The 18,809-nt window shown below is 40.4% G+C and overlaps 2 protein-coding genes across 4 annotated transcripts; both read right to left on the bottom strand.

Annotated features, from left to right (window-relative positions):
* Nucleotides 1-1,335: 1,335 nt before the first annotated feature.
* On the bottom strand, nt 1,336-5,564 carry LOC125731714 (tubulin alpha chain-like). Of its 2 annotated transcripts, XM_049005901.1 has the most exons (4): nt 5,476-5,564; nt 3,297-3,519; nt 2,664-2,812; nt 1,336-2,564 (listed from the first exon to the last, which is right to left on the bottom strand). In XM_049005901.1, the coding sequence occupies exons 1-4, from the start codon at nt 5,476-5,478 to the stop codon at nt 1,590-1,592; spliced, it is 1,350 nt and encodes a 449-aa protein (XP_048861858.1). In that variant the 5' UTR covers nt 5,479-5,564; the 3' UTR covers nt 1,336-1,589. The 2 variants fall into 2 exon arrangements, with proteins under 2 accessions (XP_048861858.1, XP_048861857.1); XM_049005900.1 differs by having other exon boundaries at nt 1,336-2,812.
* A 2,129-nt stretch (nt 5,565-7,693) lies between these two features.
* On the bottom strand, nt 7,694-11,241 carry LOC125731688 (tubulin alpha-1A chain-like). 2 transcript variants are annotated; one of them, XM_049005899.1, is made up of 4 exons: nt 11,147-11,241; nt 9,652-9,874; nt 9,015-9,163; nt 7,694-8,915 (listed from the first exon to the last, which is right to left on the bottom strand). In XM_049005899.1, exons 1-4 carry the CDS (start codon nt 11,147-11,149, stop codon nt 7,935-7,937), a joined length of 1,356 nt encoding a protein of 451 aa, XP_048861856.1. In that variant the 5' UTR covers nt 11,150-11,241; the 3' UTR covers nt 7,694-7,934. The 2 variants fall into 2 exon arrangements, with proteins under 2 accessions (XP_048861856.1, XP_048861855.1); XM_049005898.1 differs by having other exon boundaries at nt 7,694-9,163.
* Nucleotides 11,242-18,809: the final 7,568 nt, after the last annotated feature.

An 18,809-nucleotide genomic window follows, 5' to 3' on the forward strand; every position in this document is an offset into this window, starting at 1 on the left:
TTTGTATGAAATGTGATAAAATAATTAGAATCAGACCAGTGTTCTGCTGTATTCATACAATTCAATAAAAAAATAGCTGATTAAATGCTTTTAAGATATTCTTAACTTATTCTTTCATTTTACATTGATCACTTATACGTACATTTTCATTTTGCAAGTTACTGGGATAGAGCTATTTTTCAGAAGGAATGTCTAATGTGTTTCATTGTTACTTTGTCACTATTCCCAAATATTATATCAATACCAAAGCTTGTATTTATCCAGTAAAATATTACAGTTTATCATGGTATCTTGTGGTCATGTGTCCTATTAAATCCAATAGGTCTAAAGATGTTTATTAAATTGAGTTTATGTGTCATTCACAGTTATGTGGGTTTTTAGTTTTGTTGCTTTTGGCGGGATCACTCTCTGATTCTCTGGGCTGAGCGGTTTCCTCGGCTGCATGTTCACATTTCATACACGCGGCTGGTGTTAGATAGGCAGCAGCCCAAGATGGGCGCTCTTACTGATAACAAGTGGCCTCCAAACGGCTGTTTTCAGTAGCTGTTTACATGACCGTGCGTTTAGGCAGAGCAGCATTTAGCCACACCCTTCCTTTCCAATTGTAAACAGAGTTTAACAATCGCAATCTTTTAAAAAAAGATTTTTTTAATGAAAGCCATTGTTTGGCAAAAATATTAAATATAGTTGTACTTACATCACATTACCTAACTGTATTTGTAAATATAAATGTAAAAAATAAATATACGTCTGAGCAATGGTTTAGCGCTTATCATTATGGATATTTTAGGATGCCACATTCAGAGTTAAAAGAGCTCTGCTGAGCGGTAACTGCTTCCTAAGTTTTGATTTCCAATTGCTGACTGAATTTTTGAAACATATTATTTGTTTTTTTTTTGTTTATTTGATATGGTGACGCCACACTACCTCAATCATATGTTATTCTGCATAAACTGCATTTTTGTCCAATATTAGTAAAGTTTCTTAGGATAAAAACATGCATTCATAAAGCTCATTCACGTATATTTTGCATGGTACACTAGCTCAGACGGCACAATATGTTCACTCATCCAGGAAAGGGTGGTCAGTTCCCTCCTCTGTGGATGTTTCCCTATGCTTTGTTCGGGTTTCCTCGCACAGAACAAAGCTATACACCTATATATTATCTATAGGATGCTTGTGTGTCTGTGTTTGTGCCATGAAATGCAGTGAGGTCCCATCTCGGGTCTGCCCCTGCCTTGGATAGACGAACCCCCAAGTTTGACTCTCTCACTCTAATACATGCTTATAAACAAACAAACAAACAAACAAACAAACATATAAAAATGACCTATAAACAGTTTGACTTAACTTTATTTAGCATCTTTAGATAGACATTTAGCTTTGAGGATTAATATCTTTGAGCTTAAAATAAATATGACAATATGACGTTTTATTGGCATTTGCAGCAGTACTTTCTTTCTCATTGTAAATATAAAGAATATAAGTGTTAGGCGAATGTAGGAATTGCTGATTTCAAATTCTGTCCTGGAACAGGAAATCAGAGAATGCTTCAGGTGTGGGGGCCTCAGATAATTTGTTTCCTGTCATTACTCTTCTCCTTCTTCATCTTCGTCCCCCACAGTGTCGGTGCCGACCTCCTCATAGTCCTTCTCCAGGGCTGCCATATCTTCACGGGCTTCAGAAAACTCTCCCTCCTCCATACCCTCTCCCACATACCAGTGGACAAAGGCTCTCTTGGCGTACATCAGGTCAAACTTGTGGTCCAGGCGAGCCCAGGCCTCAGCGATGGCCGTGGTGTTGCTCAGCATGCATACAGCCCTCTGAACCTTGGCCAGGTCTCCTCCAGGAACCACAGTGGGCGGCTGGTAGTTGATACCCACTTTAAAGCCAGTGGGACACCAGTCTACAAACTGGATGGTGCGCTTGGTCTTGATGGTGGCAATGGCTGAGTTGACATCTTTGGGAACCACGTCTCCACGGTACAGCAGACAGCAGGCCATGTACTTGCCGTGACGGGGGTCACACTTCACCATCTGATTGGCTGGCTCAAAGCAGGCATTGGTGATATCTGCGACAGAAAGCTGCTCGTGGTAAGCCTTCTCAGCAGAGATCACTGGGGCATAGGTAGCCAGAGGGAAGTGGATACGGGGATAAGGCACCAAATTGGTCTGGAACTCTGTCAGGTCCACATTCAGGGCTCCATCAAAGCGCAGTGAGGCTGTAATGGAGGAGACAATCTGGCCAATAAGCCTGTTGAGGTTGGTATATGTTGGGCGCTCAATGTCCAGATTCCTGCGGCAGATATCATAGATGGCTTCGTTGTCCACCATGAAGGCACAGTCAGAGTGCTCCAGGGTGGTGTGGGTGGTCAGGATGGAGTTGTAAGGCTCAACCACAGCTGTGGACACTTGAGGAGCTGGATAGACCGCAAACTCCAGCTTGGATTTCTTTCCATAGTCAACTGAGAGGCGTTCCATCAGGAGGGAGGTGAACCCAGAGCCAGTACCCCCACCAAAACTGTGGAAGATGAGGAAACCTTGGAGGCCAGTGCACTGGTCAGCCTGAAGGAGACAGGGAGAAGGTTTCATGTAAAGTGATAAAATGTTATATAGCAAAATGTCTATTAAGACGTTACAGTGAAATCCCAATGAACTCCGTACCAGCTTGCGTGTCCTGTCCAGTACCAGGTCGATGATCTCCTTGCCGATGGTGTAGTGCCCACGGGCGTAGTTGTTGGCAGCATCTTCTTTGCCTGTAATGAGCTGCTCAGGATGAAACAGCTGCCGATAGGTACCTGTGCGTACCTCATCTGTGAAGAAGCATAGCAACGGTTATTGATATTGAGCAAAGTGTAACAGAGAAAATCATGTTAGTTTTGTGTAGTTTTTTGGTAAATATTATTTTTATGTATTTATAATCAGAGTTGGGTAATTCAGGTCCACAGAGTAAAAGTCTGAGATTTTGTTTCAAACAACCAGTCACAGTCACAGTCACAGAGCACTCAACTGGTTGGTTGAAACAAAATCCTGGTCTGGACTTTTACTCTCCGTACCTGAATTACCCAACTCAAACCCAAAAATAGAAATAAAATTTTATTCAGAATAAACTGTCTGGTACAGGGCCCTTCGTTCAATTTATATTTGAGTGTTTGTGTTGTTAGACTGGTTTATGTGCCTATAGACTAAAGGTTTCATAGTGAATGATCTTAAATTGGACAATCCCATAGGTCTTCTGAGGAGAGATTATGTTTTTATTTTGTAATCCAAAGTAACCCTCAATAAACTCTTTCTTACCAATGACAGTAGGCTCTAGGTCCACAAATACAGCACGGGGAACATGTTTCCCGGCTCCTGTTTCACTAAAAAAAGTGTTGAAGGAGTCGTCTCCTCCCCCGATGGTCTTGTCACTCGGCATTTGTCCATCGGGTTGGATGCCATGTTCCAGGCAGTATAGTTCCCAGCATGCATTACCCATCTGGGCACCAGCTTGGCCAACGTGCATGGAAATGCATTCACGCTGAAAACAAGGAAGAATGCCATTTAATTCACAGAAATTCACAGAAACCCCATTACATCACTGTTTAGCAGTTTTTATCAAAAATTATGTACAACAGAGAATGCAGGGTCAGTCAGTCCCTGGAGCAACTGTGGTTAAGGGGCCTCACTCAAGGGCCCAATGCTGAAATCATTCAGCTAACCATGGGAACTCAACTAGCGCCTCTCTGTTGTGGGCAGGATTGTAGCTTGCAGAGTCGGACACTGAAAGATTTTAATATCAAAGTAAAACAAATATCGCTTCTTCTAACCATAGTACTTAAAGTTACAGAATAGAAATAAGAATTATTTATGTTTGATAATATATGCATGCTGAATTGATCTAGTGGGAGTGAAAAGAAGCATGTGCATCGCAGGGTAGCTGAGCTAACTGCTTGAAGCTAAATGCTTCCTTGTTCGCCAGTGATATGCGCCGAGCTTGCGCAGGATGAAAAGTAGAATGGATTACTTCAAAATGATGAAGTAATAGATGCAGAGAAAGTAATAACAAACGGATGTGCAGTAAGCGGAAACACACAATGAATGCTGTCACACATGGTCCTGAGGAGGTCTTCTAGGAAGCTTTGGTTCAGGCATATCTCCATAGAGGTCATTAGTAAAATTTGTATTTTCTAAACAAACAACTTGCTATTCAACTTCTGCCAGCACCGGTTCTAATTGATACATCGGATTATTAATTCTAGGTGTCCTATCTTAATTTACTCTGAATAAGTTTAATTATGTTAAATTCATACAAGTATTTGGCCCAGTTAGGCTTTACCTCATTAAGATATAACTGAAAGAGTACAGCATCAAACAACAAACATGCAAGTCACCCATCTCCAGCTCTCCTCTTGACAGGACTATTGGGCAGCCTGGAGCCTGTACCATTCAGCACCGGGCACAAGCTCTATAAAGGATGCCAGTGCATCACAGGGCACACACTCCCTCATTGTGGCTATTTTCAGTGTCCAGTTAGCCTCACTGCATCTCTTTGGACTGTGGGAGAACCTGGGGGAAGCCCACACAACATGGAGAGAACATGTGCACTGCACATATATACAGAGTGTGGCAGGAAACCCAGATGATCCATATTCCTTCCTAATGTAGATATGGATGCGTCAGCCTGCCCAGCTGTGTTGCAGAGGATATTTCCTTCATTGACTAAGTTCTGTAGATCTTCCTCACGCAGCCACAGAGATGTATGCAGCATAGGCGGGATATTCAGATACAGCATGTGCAAGGACAATATGTACCTGTGGAGGGCAGCACCGCTCCACTGTCTCTCATGCAGTGTTTCTCAAACCGGTACTCGGGAACCCCCTGACGGTCCACATTTTTGCTTTCTCCTAGTTCCCTGGGAGTTGGGAGGGACCAAAAATGTGGAACGTTTGGGGGTCTCCGAGGACTGGTTTGAGAAACACTGGTTCAGTCTAACTCTGATCTCTGATTACACCTCTCAGAGCAGACAGGCTTTTCAATCGCAGCGATTACTTCCTGCCCAAGAAGCCACATATTGACTCATCATCTTCCAAATACATAATTTAGCAGCAAGTTCTGTATTAACGAAATGGCTTTTTCACTGCCTGGAGATATTGTGCCAGATCCCTGGCACCTAGCCGACAGGATCCAGAGGCTCTCGATCACGCTGAAGTCCGACCCTCCCCCATCTTAGCAACATAAGTATACCGTAACAGGGTCATACTGCCTGTATAAATTAACTAAAATATTGATTCATTGCTTTACACATGGATATTTAAAAACTAATCGATTGAATTGAAATTAATGTAAATGTAAGAGAAATTTAGACAGCAAAACAATGTTTTAATTCATGTTTAAAGGCTATTTTGTTTGTTATTATCCTAAACAAATCTATAACAGTGGCAAACAAACACATTTCAAATGCCATTTCAAATGCACATCAAATGTCAGCACTCACCATTTTAATGGATATTCCTTCAAACCGATGCTGAGGATTCGGGATGTGAAGGCAGGAATGCGGGAGCAGGGCTGAGGCTGCATTTATATAGTGGGAGGGATGACGGGGCAGGAAGCTGATTGCCTATTGGCTGGAGCAGTGGTGCTGTGGGCCGTCCTTCAGTGTAACCAACTCCCTGTGCTTCCTGTCAAAGATGTCAGAGGGAGAAAGATGTTAGGCTCTCAGAGCCTAGATACACTGCCTTGGGAACACATAAATGTAGCCAACAATTATATGCGCATACACATCTTATAATTTAATACCATCTCACAGCACGACAACACAACTTAGACGTTAGATTTCTCTCTATGAATAGGTGCAAACAAAATGGTTGGATCGGTTCCTGCATTTCAAGGATCCTGCCCTGTGGGGGTTGAGGGAAACAATAGTGTGAGTTTACACCACCTGTGAGGAAAACAAAGGCTGGATATTACAGGCAAGCCAAAAGGAATCAAAGAGTAACAATGCCTCAGTGTAAAGCTTCAATCACATTGTTTCTACAGTGTTACTTTGTATATCCTGTTTATATGTTCCTTGAGACAAAATGACATACATTGCATTAATATCCACTAATATAAGGATCTAAAATATTGTTTTTAGGTGAGCAGAGTTTTTGTTGCGAGAATCCATATATTTTTGTTAAATCATATTTCAATTAGAATACTGTATGTACTGCTCTTCTAAAAAAGAGAAATAAAGGTCTGCAAGTTCAACAAGGCCTGCTGATGCCCAAACTCACCGGCAGACTCTGGCTGTACTAGGGCCAGTTTTTTTCATTGGTCATGTTTAGGTCGGGTTCAGGCTCATTGTAGCATCATGACCTTAGTTTGTATTTATTGTGCTAAGGGAGACGGTAACTGCAGTGGTGCCTGCAGAAAGTTTGTACTTTGAGGTGTCCATAAGGGAAGTTTGGTTACAGCATTGATAGGGACCAAATCAGCCCCAAACCCCTGTAAAAACACACAGAACTCCCACGAAATGGGTCGGGACCATGTCCTCACTGGCTATCCTCAAATCTACGCCTTTGTCATAAGGGGCCAATTATATTTATGAGGGTATCTACCCAGCACAGTGCCTCTTGTGTGGTTCTGCTTAGAAAATAAAATAAGCCATAATTCCTTTTTATTATTTTGATTATTACTTTTATATGGGGTGGCAAAAGAGGTGACCTTGTATTTACACCTGTGTGTAAAAGGCATTAGCAAAGTGTAGGACATGGAATTAAAAACAAAATGGAGAAGGTTGAGCTTTTGTCCCTCCAGAATAGTTCAGGAAAATCAAGGGAAGCAGAAGGGAATTTTACCGTAAAAAATGCTTGAGTTATTATTCTTTAAAGTTGACAAAGATTTAGACCAGGTGTTCACAACGTCCAGACTGCGCTTCTGACGCTTAATGTGGTTTGAAGTTCAAAACTCTAATGCAGAACAGCCAAACTTCACACGTTTCGCAAATTTTCTAATGTCATTTCTCTCATCTCGACAAGTAGTATGTTCATTCTGATTTGCTAAAGTTTACAGTAGCTTTTTTTATTTTTCTTATGCCTATAGACCTACGTGCTATGAGGAGGGACTTTGCTCTTAAAATTACATTTGTGGGTATGACAGCATTGACAGCATGGCTGTGTGTTCATAGTGTGCCTGTGTGAATTTGCATATTGGGTCAAATTGGGCCTGAATGTCAGTTTTGCAGCACAGATGAGAGTCTGAGGTGATTTGTGGTGAAAGCGGAGTGAATGACGCAAACAGAACTCGCTGCTGCTCACCCTCCAGCATTCCAGGTCTCTTCACGGACAGTCCTGTCATGTCACTGTTTACATTGCCGCAGTTCAGCTTTTGGTTGCTGTTGTTTACGTACAATCGGGGGTCTAGGGAGGTAATTAGATAGAGGAAATGTGGCAGGAAATGCCCTTTCCTGATAGTTCCAAAATTGACCACCGTGCTTAAATTTGTTTTAAATTTGCTTTAAATTAGCTTTTTCCAGAGCATTAACCTCAGAATTCCTGAAAAGAAATGACTAAAGTGCTCAGAAATATGTTATAATGTTATTTTGTTATAATTATGTTATAATGTTATTTGTCAAGAGAAGAGCTAATTTCAGTATGTTATGAGAAATTATCAGATGTTTGGAGAATCACATTATATTCATGTTTGTGAGTGAAAAGAGCTGTTTCACACAGGGCTGGAGAGAATGGACACTATTTTATTAGAGGTAAAGAAATAGTCACTCCTTTAAGCTTTAGCATAATGCAAATATGCTGGGGAAAAACAAATTAAACTTAAAAATTATTTAATTACATTTATTTTAGTTTAAAATGTTGTACTCAAAAATTCCACATAAAAAAGGAATATTCCCAGTGTTAATAAAATATTAAATGCCAGTAATATTATCAAATCAAACTTCCATATACATTTTCATATACTTTAATATTCCTCTCCCTCCTCTTCCCCTTCGTCCCCCACACTGTCGGTGCCGACCTCCTCATAGTCCTTCTCCAGGGCTGCCATGTCTTCACGGGCTTCAGAAAACTCTCCCTCCTCCATACCCTCTCCCACATACCAGTGGACAAAGGCTCTCTTGGCGTACATCAGGTCAAACTTGTGGTCCAGGCGAGCCCAGGCCTCAGCGATGGCCGTGGTGTTGCTCAGCATGCATACAGCCCTCTGAACCTTGGCCAGGTCTCCTCCAGGAACCACAGTGGGCGGCTGGTAGTTGATACCCACTTTAAAGCCAGTGGGACACCAGTCTACAAACTGGATGGTGCGCTTGGTCTTGATGGTGGCAATGGCTGAGTTGACATCTTTGGGAACCACGTCTCCACGGTACAGCAGACAGCAGGCCATGTACTTGCCGTGACGGGGGTCACACTTCACCATCTGATTGGCTGGCTCAAAGCAGGCATTGGTGATCTCAGCCACTGACAGCTGCTCGTGGTAAGCCTTCTCAGCAGAGATCACTGGGGCATAGGTAGCCAGAGGGAAGTGGATACGGGGATAAGGCACCAAATTGGTCTGGAACTCTGTCAGGTCTACATTCAGGGCTCCATCAAAGCGCAGTGAGGCTGTAATGGAGGAGACAATCTGGCCAATAAGCCTGTTGAGGTTGGTGTATGTTGGGCGCTCAATGTCCAGATTCCTGCGGCAGATATCATAGATGGCTTCGTTGTCCACCATGAAGGCACAGTCAGAGTGCTCCAGGGTGGTGTGGGTGGTCAGGATGGAGTTGTAAGGCTCAACCACAGCTGTCGACACTTGAGGAGCTGGATAGACCGCAAACTCCAGCTTGGATTTCTTTCCATAGTCAACTGAGAGACGTTCCATCAGGAGGGAGGTGAACCCAGAGCCAGTACCCCCACCAAAACTGTGGAAGATGAGGAAACCTTGGAGGCCAGTGCACTGGTCAGCCTGGAGGAGACAGGGAGAAGGTTTCATGTAAAGTGATAAAATGTTATATAGCAAAATGTCTGTTAAGACGTTACAGTGAAATCCCAATGAACTCCGTACCAGTTTGCGTGTCCTGTCCAGCACCAGGTCGATGATCTCCTTGCCGATGGTGTAGTGCCCACGGGCGTAGTTGTTGGCAGCATCTTCTTTGCCTGTAATGAGCTGCTCAGGATGAAACAGCTGCCGATAGGTACCTGTGCGTACCTCATCTGTGAAGAAGCATAGCAACGGTTATTGATATTGAGCAAAGTGTAACAGGGAAAATCATATTAGTTTTGTACAAATTAAACCTGGTAAATATTATTTTTATGTATTTATAATCAGAGTTGGGTAATTCAGGCCCAGAGAGTAAAAGTCCAGACTGAGATATTGTTTCAAACAACCAGTCACAGTCACAGTCACAGTCACAGTCACAGAGAACTCAACTGGTTGGTTGAAACAAAACAGTCTGGACTTTTACTTGCCCAACTCTGTTTATAAAAATAGAAATAAAATTTTATTCAGAATAAACTGTCTGGTACAGGGCCCTTCGTTCAATTTATATTTGAGTGTTTGTGTTGTTAGACTGGTTTATGTGCCTATAGACTAAACGTTTCATAGTGAATGATCTTAAATTGGACAATCCCATAGGTCTTCTGAGGAGAGATTATGTTTTTATTTTGTAATCCAAAATAACCCTCAATAAACTCTTTCTTACCAATGACAGTAGGCTCTAGGTCCACAAATACAGCACGGGGAACATGTTTCCCGGCTCCTGTTTCACTAAAAAAAGTGTTGAAGGAGTCGTCTCCTCCCCCGATGGTCTTGTCACTCGGCATTTGTCCATCGGGTTGGATACCATGTTCCAGGCAGTATAGTTCCCAGCATGCATTTCCAATCTGGGCTCCAGCCTGGCCAACGTGGACGGAGATGCACTCACGCTGGATTGGGAGACAAAATAAATCAACAAAAGTAGAACAACAGTCATTGTAGCCAGATAACCACATTACAAACTATATTCGTATGCTCAGTAAAACTGCACTAAGAATGCATGTTTCTAAATTGAGTTTGAAACTAAATTTTATATTTAGTCAAATATTTATTCTCTCTTGATATGAAATAGATGTAATATTGGCATTTTAAAAATAACTTTCTCATTCTCAGTCATTACGGTAAGTGGTTTGCAAACATTTCTGGCCCATGGCAAACCTTTGAGGATGAAATTTCCATGGTACACCATTTTTTACCTACTCAAAGTTTTGATGCATGCATCCTTATAAACATAGAGTATACTGTATCAGAATGCTAGGCTAAATGAAATTGTGTTTAACAAAATCGGACGTTTTATTAGCCTAGTTGCAGTAACATTTAAGTGATATAACACTATAACACCTACACAGACCAGTTAATCTTCCATTTAGATGTTTTTAAATCCTGTTTTAAAAATAAATATCAATTCAGCTGCTTAATTAAATAAAATTTTTAATTGCGATTGATTGCATATACAATCATGTTTGCAGTATTTAACGATTTAATGGTATATATATAGTATTTAAAGTATATTTTTGGAAGTTTGACAAGTATTGAAAACGCACATAATAACTGGAAAGATCCTCATTTTATGGTATTAGCCTTCAATAAAATAAAAACAGAAAATTCGAAAAAATTTGATCTTTTGAGCTGTCTGGAATTTATTTTTAAATGAAATGAAAGTAACAGTCTTTAGAGATGCCCACTGAATGTTTGGATTTTAGCTGTAAATTCTGGTTGTCTGTGCCATGGCCAACCAAAACTCTCACAAGGTTTACAGCCTGGGAGAAATGCTATAGCTTTCTATTGACCATCGTTGCTCATACTATTTTCCTATTTAGGTATCAAAATACCACACGTGTTAACACAATCAAATAAATAATAGCAGGTTATGACTTTAAAAATAATGTGGTAACTTTGACAAGCCTAATGAAAACATTTTACAATATTTAAGATTTATATATTTATTTATTTCATGAAAAATTTGATAACAAATAAAATTCCGCAGCCCCCAGGCCTACTCCTGCAGCACTCCTTTAGACAACCTCTAATATAACCTATAGTCTTCTATTCATCCATTTACTTCACATCATTTACAGGCAGTTGGTTCCCTATATATATTCCCGTAAATGTTCCGCTCCTATGATAATTTAACCTGAAAAGCTTCTGGAATATATCCTCACCATGTTACAGATCTTCAAGCTGATGTCTGAGGTTTCAGTTTGGTTTGCACACAGGTCTTCAAGCTGACGTCTGAGGTTTCAGTTTGGTTTGCAGTTCAGGGAACAGCTCTACAGGCCAATTTTATATCTGTGGGTTTGCTAAGCAACAGCCGCCTTTGTTGTCAGTAACCAGGGGAGACAAACAAGCCAATATCCTTTTAGTGCTTTCAACTGAAAAAAAAGATAAAACAATTGAGATGAATGAAGTGTCACCCAGCATGACAAATAGCTTACCGATAAACACTGTAAAAAATAACTAGAAAAATTATGATTATACCTTACTAACCTTTTCATGAAAGTATAAAGTTGTCATGCATGACATGCTATAAAATCTTTAAACCATCCTTTTCCCAGGCTTTCCCTTAGCAGGATTAGGATTCAAGATTTTTTTTTTCATTTTTGTTGTTGTAATATTACAATAAATTTTATTATAATATAAACTAAATAGTTTCTAGACTTATTTTAACTATAAAAGATTTTATAGCTAGAACCTTACTGAATTATGAAGAGACAGGTTAGTTTTGTTCGTGCTGTCCATAATTACTGTCTATGATATAAATGTAAGCATTCTCTCTCACCCTCATTAAATCTCCTCACACTCAGATGTTCTAACTGGTGTTATGTTGTACAGCCTCTGATAAGGAACCCCCCCCCAATTAAATCCCCTGTTCCATTCCCCTTCACAGTGTGGTTCTGCATGCCAGTCCCATTAGAGTGATTTTCACATTCAGTTTCTTGTATTCTAACAAATCTAAAAGGTTTTTTTTTTGCATAAACCTTAGCATTATTGATGTAGTAATTGAATGAGTAAACCTGTTTTTTTATGCCTGAAGGTGAAGTTGCATGAATACACAAGGAACTTGATCCTATCCTGTGTTAGAACCTGAACAGGTTTCTGCTGGAGCTCATTGTGATGGAAACACAATGGCACTGTGGACTGCTTCTCACCAGCCATTGTCATGTGGGTGAGAGACTCACATCAACTGTCTCTTGGAATTACACTGGTGTATAGTTTCACTCTTTTTCATGTTATTTGTGTGTTCAGCTGCCAGTGTTTGTGCTCCTAGGTGAGATTCCTGACAAGCTGAAATCACGTGAGGGTCCAGACGCCATGTTGCCGCACTCTGTTTTTTACGGAAGCGCATTCTCCCATCGACACAAGTCTGAAGCAGACTTAGGTTAGCTGTGCCCTTTGGGCAGAGAAACCCAAAACTTTGGGTGTGTTGCAAATAAATACCCCTGCAGATTCTACCACAGACTTAAGTGCATTTTTCACTGCGTGCTAGAGAGCTATATTAAAGTCAGGCACCGCGACATGGCCAAACACAATACTGCAGTAATTACAAATCCTAACATAACAAAACTAACCAAAGCAAAATCTTTTTCACATGTATAATACATTTAGAAACAAATGTTACAACCCAAAATGCACAAATAATTCATATAAATATATAATAAATATAGAAAGCAATAGTATATAGAAATATACTACATACAAAGTGCAGGCCGACAGTCAGTTAACAGACTGGTCTGTTTTCAAACAAAGCAACCTACCATGCCAACCTTGACTGCTGAATAAATACAGTTATCATAAAAGAAAATGTGAAACTTAATGACTGATATTATTCTGATGAAGCTTTCTTCAGCTTGAAAGTGTTCTTTGACCAGACGAAACTTGCCAGGCGCGCTACATATGTTTGCTGGAGAAAATTTGCTTTCTAATAAATATATGTGTGGCGCCTTTCGATATACATCGAGATAACAGATTGTAAGATTAAGGTTTTTTAAACACCTTAAGGTTTTCACATTAAGGTTTTTTAAAAACGGAACCAACCTAATTGATGGTATCAGCTAGAGATGCCTTATTTGCCGTGTCCTAAAATCCTTAGTGTGGAGCAGCTGAAGCAGATGGGATTTTGAGATTATTTTGTTTACCTTCCTCTCCAAAATCAATTACCAGTTATTTTCTTCTGTCAAACGGGGTATATGGGGAATTTATCAAAAAGCCTTGAACAAAACCTACTCTGTTTTTAGTGACTTTTTTCTTACTTCAACTGCTATGCTGGTATCTACAAACGTCTGTGCATTCATGCAGGGTGAGTTTTCCAAGAGAAAGTAATCATTGTGTCCATGGCAACCATACAATCAATCAACCAACTCCCATTTCTGCCAAAACACTTGGCAGATTTGTGCATGATAATAAAGTTCTGCATGAACACTGCACCTAAGAACAGAGAAAAATAATTACGCTATTGGTAAGGCACCTTTGGACTTTTTTTTAAAGGAAATGAAATATATATCCCTTCTGTCACTGCACTGATGAATTTCTTGGCAACAATGATACATTGTATGTAATTTTTAGACAATGCATTATTTGTGGAGACAAAATAGCATTGATCTTGCATCATATATTTCCCTCAAACTGCCTGATCATCATACCAGAAACATTGTTCTCCTCACTGGCCCTTCTCTGAAACTTTCATGTTCAGCAAATACATTTTCTGTAGTGCAGGTAGATGGTAGATGGTAGATGGGGGACTTGCTGGATTTCCGGAGGTGTTGCAGTTAAGGGTGTGGCTGGTGTCTCATATTTGTTTGGTGGTGAAAACAACCCTCAGTGTGGGAGAGGAAGACAGAAAGGTGAAGACAGCTGAATTCTGTGAAGATGTTTACCAGATACAACAGTACGACTGTACAACATCAATCATCATAATGAAATACCTCAGAAATTACTCTGCACATTTTGGAAATCTTCCAGTGACTGTCATTCAGTAATCAGAGTAGGATAATTGCAGTTCGCACACATTTTTTTTTTGTATGAAAATTGCCAAAATTAAGTCAAAACTAATGTTTAATTTTTTAATTAAAGAATTAAATGTAATTATATTTATTAATTTGAAAATTATATCAATTACAAAAAAAAATATGTTTCTACATCTTAATCTGTCAAAAACATAACATTTCAGACTTAAAATCATAATGAAATTTGAAATCTTTATGGAGTTTGATATTCAGGAATGAATCGCTTTGCTCTCCTTCTCTCTGGTCGTCCACCTGGTCTCTTGCAGCTACTTCATGGTCCTTCTCCAGAGATACCATGATGAGAGTCAGAGGACTCTCCCTCCTCCATGGCCTCTCCCACAATCCAGGAAGACAGCTAATCTTATAATGATGCACCTCAGCCTTAACACCTATAATTTTTGAAGACTGGCTGCATTGTTTGCAAAGGAACATGGTAATACTATGCAGTGACATTTCTCAATTCTACGTATGACCTTCCCTGTGTCACTAAAAAAAGGGTTTATATTCCCTAATGGTCTTTTCCATCTACCCATTTAAATTAGATGAATTACATTTGAACTCTGTTATACTTTCCTGTTTAAACAATAAAACAATTAACACACAAGTTAAAATTCAGATGGTTCCAAAAACTTAACACCAAAGAACGACTGTTAAACCATTTTATTATTATCCTATACAAAAGGTAATTTGCGACTTTCTTCCGCATTTAGAGTATCAGTGGAAACCTAGACAACTAATCCTGTTGTTGGAAACAGAATTAACAGTGTTTTTATCAACAACACTGCCCTTGCAAAAAGGTATTTTCCATCCTACCATTAATGCACCCTTCACGCTTCACTGGCATGTTGCCCTGTGGCCACAAAGTTAGTGTTTAATTCTAACCCCTGGAACCAGCATGTTTTGCACATGGGGGAAGGATCCATATCAATTCACCTGTTAAAACATGAAAAGTCACCTAAGCCTGAGAATTTTATACAACACAGTGGTTCTGCTTTGCATTTTCTGCTTTGCACATTGGTTACTTTGCATTTTTTAAAGATATAAGTAGAAATTTGAATGCAAGGCTTGTTTCCTCTCTGTTACCTGCATCCAAATCTCTTTCTACAACCAGTCTGCTTTCACCTCCTGTTGTCTTGCTTTTGGTTCATCCCAGTCCTGCTACTAAAGGCATTATTTTGCCACAACGAGTTGTTCATTAAACTTTGTTACTTCCCCCGGGAACATCCTTTTTTAAAATAAGGTTCCTTTTTTAATCTACTGACCCAAGCTCTGGTTACTCTACTGAAATAGATAAAAATGAAACTTCAGTTTGAATAACCATACAAGAACCTGATGATAATGAGAATAATTAAATCCTATATAAATAAATAAGTTTCAAATATATTACTTCTAAGTTGTTTTTTTTAACTCATGGAGAGTGTATTATATAACATTTAACTTTTGATTGACTAGGTTTAGTCAAAAGATCATTCTACACGCTATTAATACCTTTCATAAGGAACATAATCAAGATCTGATTGTGTTTTTTAATGTTGCCTTGCTATAACTTCACATTACATCTGAATGTGTACATGTATTATCACTGGTCACAGGAGCTGGACTAGAATTCATTAATGGAGTCTGTATACTGTGTCCCACCCCATTTTTATGAGTCACACTGCCACCTTGTGGCCATTTTCAGTAGAGGCAACCCCAGTGGCGGAGCTTGGAGGGCAGAGCACAGCACTCACAGTACAGCACAACACAGCACAGCACAGCACAGCTCGCTTAAACTGCTACATCTAAACTGTAATGGATAAGGAACTATGCTGCATCAGCATATCACGGCCACATACAGACAGGCACTGACAGATCACTGCACGTGAACACTGCCAGGAACAAAGAGCAGGAACCATGTCCTGTTGTTATGCAAACATCCTCCTGACCCTAAGGGGACCGGAGCTTCTGTTAGTGTTTGCTGCATAATGACAGTGCTGACTGACACCGGCCAGGTGGCACAATCACCCCAAACTTGTTAGCAAATGTTTTGTTTGTCCCTGTGAGTATTTCAGGTCATGGATGTGTGCCACTCTGAGTGCTTGTACCTAATGACCCTCGTTCCATGACCTTCCTTGTTTTTGAAAGAAAAGCATGTTTCTTGTTTATCAGAATAACATCAAATTGATCAGAAACACAGTGTAGACATTGTTAATGTCGTAAATGATTATCATAGCTGGTAAAAGGGATCTTGAAGAAGGAAGGCTATCACTCCAGTTTGCCACGCCATGCCATACCCTGTGGACGGCGCTTAACTGGAGCCAGTTTTGTCCTACAGCAGGACAATAACCCAAACAGAGCTCCAAACTGTGCAAGAACTATTTAGGGAAGAGACAGTCAGCTGGTATTCTGTGTATAATGGAGTGACCAGCACAACACAGGATCTCAGCCCTATTGAACTGTTATGGGAGCAGCTTAGCTAAATGGTACGTAAGAAGTGCCGATCAAACAAACTTGTGGGAGACGCTTCAGGAAGCGCGGGGTGAAATCTTGCCAGATTACCTCAACAAACTGTCAACTAGAATGTTCAAGGATTACAAGGCTGCCATTTCTCTAAAATGAGAATCTTTTGATGAAAACAAAGTTTGAAGAACACAATTATTATTTTAATTAAAAATCTCTATTTCTAACGTTGTCAATTACGGAACGCCATATTACTCAAAACAAATAAATAAATTATCAATAAACAAACAGATAAAGATTTCAATACTTAATTAAACTTTACTTCTAAACTAATTAAATATTTCAATTAATTAAATGTGACCTTTTATTTTTAAATAATAGAAATATCATTTTATATTTTTACTTAAATAATTAGAATTTATGTTTATGAAGAATTATGAAGTTCCACTTTTCACATTGATGTATTTCCGAATGATGGCTTTTTATGTTGTAATGCCCACTTTGTGTAATAATGGTGCGCTCTGTCAGTCACTTTGGGGCGGAATTGAGCTTGTGAATGAAACATCGAGCACATGGGACGCTTCGGGGTATAACTCGTGAGAAAGAATGCATCTCGACACTGCATTTTTTTACCTTATAGACAAAAAAACCTGTCTTCAAGGACTTCAGCCAATGTTCCTTAAATTTGCATATGGTAGCGCACTGCGAAATTTAGCCTCGTTAGAGCATATGTAGTCAACTCCGTACATTTCAGAGCTTGTAACAGGCAATATTATTGACCCTTTTGACCTTCCATATATTACATTCTTAAGCTGATGTTCTTATGACTAAACACTTACAATATGGTATGTCATGCCTATATCTTTACCACGGCATTTGACATATGGCAGAACGCATGTCAGCAAATCTTCCATGCCAAAAAAAAAGTTTGCATCTGCTGGGAAGCTGGTTTAATATCGGACACATTGTTGAAGTGCGCATCATTAACGTTGCATGCAAATTCAGAAAAAAAAAATGTGTAAGAAGTGATTTATCAAAGATGTTTTGGAATTTGCACAGATCATATATTTGATGAAGCTTCTTTCTTTGTATCAATGGTGCTCCATGTCCCATCCTGCATTCCTCCTCCTCCTTCTGTCCCCAGTGAGCCACACCCAGGGACGGATTATGGGTTGTGTGGGCCCCTGGGCAAAATGTTCGCGAGGGCCCCCCCGCCCCCCCACCACCACCACCAGCACCACCATCACAACCACCACAATTCAAGGGCCCTTGGCAGCCAAACACCCTCCCTATAGGGTCAGGGGCCCTTGTAGGCAGAGGATCAAAGAATGTAGGCCCTCTAAAATAGACAAACGAAAATACATTGTTGATAAGCGTTGCAAATTGTTTGGGGCTAGGGGCCCCATGGGCCCCCTGCACCCCAAGGGCCCCTGGGCAGCGGCCCCGCTGGCCCGGTCCGTAATCCCTCCCTGGCCACACCTGTTACTAATTTGTCTTAGCATTACCCTTGTGTGACTCACTCCAGCTACCCCTCGTCTGCTCCCTCGTTAGTGATGTTGCTACCTGCTTGTGCTCCAGAGTTTGTCCCGTGCTTTCTCCCCTATCTGATCCTTGTCTCCCCGTTTTGACCCCTCGTGGTCCTTTTGAATTCGCCCTGTTTGTGTTTTGCTTAATACCAATAAAGCCCAACGCTTGCCTTCGCCCCTGGCCATGCCTCCATGTGACACTCCATGCTTTATTAATATTTGTGAAAGTGCTGGTAAAAATTACACGAACGTGAAATTAAAGTGTGTAGGTAAAACTGGGTGATCAATTGTCAAGATAATGGATATGTTAATAGAAATGTATAACAGTAGTGTACTTGTTAATATACTTAAGTTTTATATCGGGCTCTCTGGGGGCTTGAACTCCTGGTCAGGTATTAGGCCTATCATATATCAACCAATAAAACGCATTACAGACTAAATCCTTTGTCCTTGAACAGGCAGGTAATATTAGCCTAGGTAAATCTTAGTAGAGAAAGACCTATTTAACACATACATTTGTACTGCGTTGATGTGGGTTTTTACATATGTATTTTTAGGCCACCTAAACGTGGGCATTTCTACCAAGTGTAGAGAGTTTAAGAAGTCAGTTTGGTGACTTACATCCATCCATCCATCCATTTTCCAAACCGCTTATTCTACTGGGTCGCAGGGGGTCCGGAGCCTATTGCGGAAGCAATGGGCACGAGGCAGGGAACAACTCAGGATGGGGGGCTAGCCCATCGCAGGGCACACTCACACACCATTCACTCACACATGCACATCTACGGGCAATTTACCAACTCCTATCAGCCTCAGCATGTCTTTGGACTGTGGGGGGAAACCAGAGTACCCGGAGG

Source organism: Brienomyrus brachyistius, chromosome 1 (assembly GCF_023856365.1).
Source record: "Brienomyrus brachyistius isolate T26 chromosome 1, BBRACH_0.4, whole genome shotgun sequence".
Lineage (NCBI taxonomy): Eukaryota > Metazoa > Chordata > Actinopteri > Osteoglossiformes > Mormyridae > Brienomyrus > Brienomyrus brachyistius.

Excerpts from the sequence above, each read along its gene's own strand:
- LOC125731714 (XM_049005900.1), bottom strand. Across the intron at positions 2,813-3,296 it reads CCTAGAGCCTACTGTCATTG|ATGAGGTACGCACAGGTACC; the intron begins GTAAGAAAGAGT and ends GCTTCTTCACAG.
- LOC125731688 (XM_049005898.1), bottom strand. Across the intron at positions 9,164-9,651 it reads CCTAGAGCCTACTGTCATTG|ATGAGGTACGCACAGGTACC; the intron begins GTAAGAAAGAGT and ends GCTTCTTCACAG.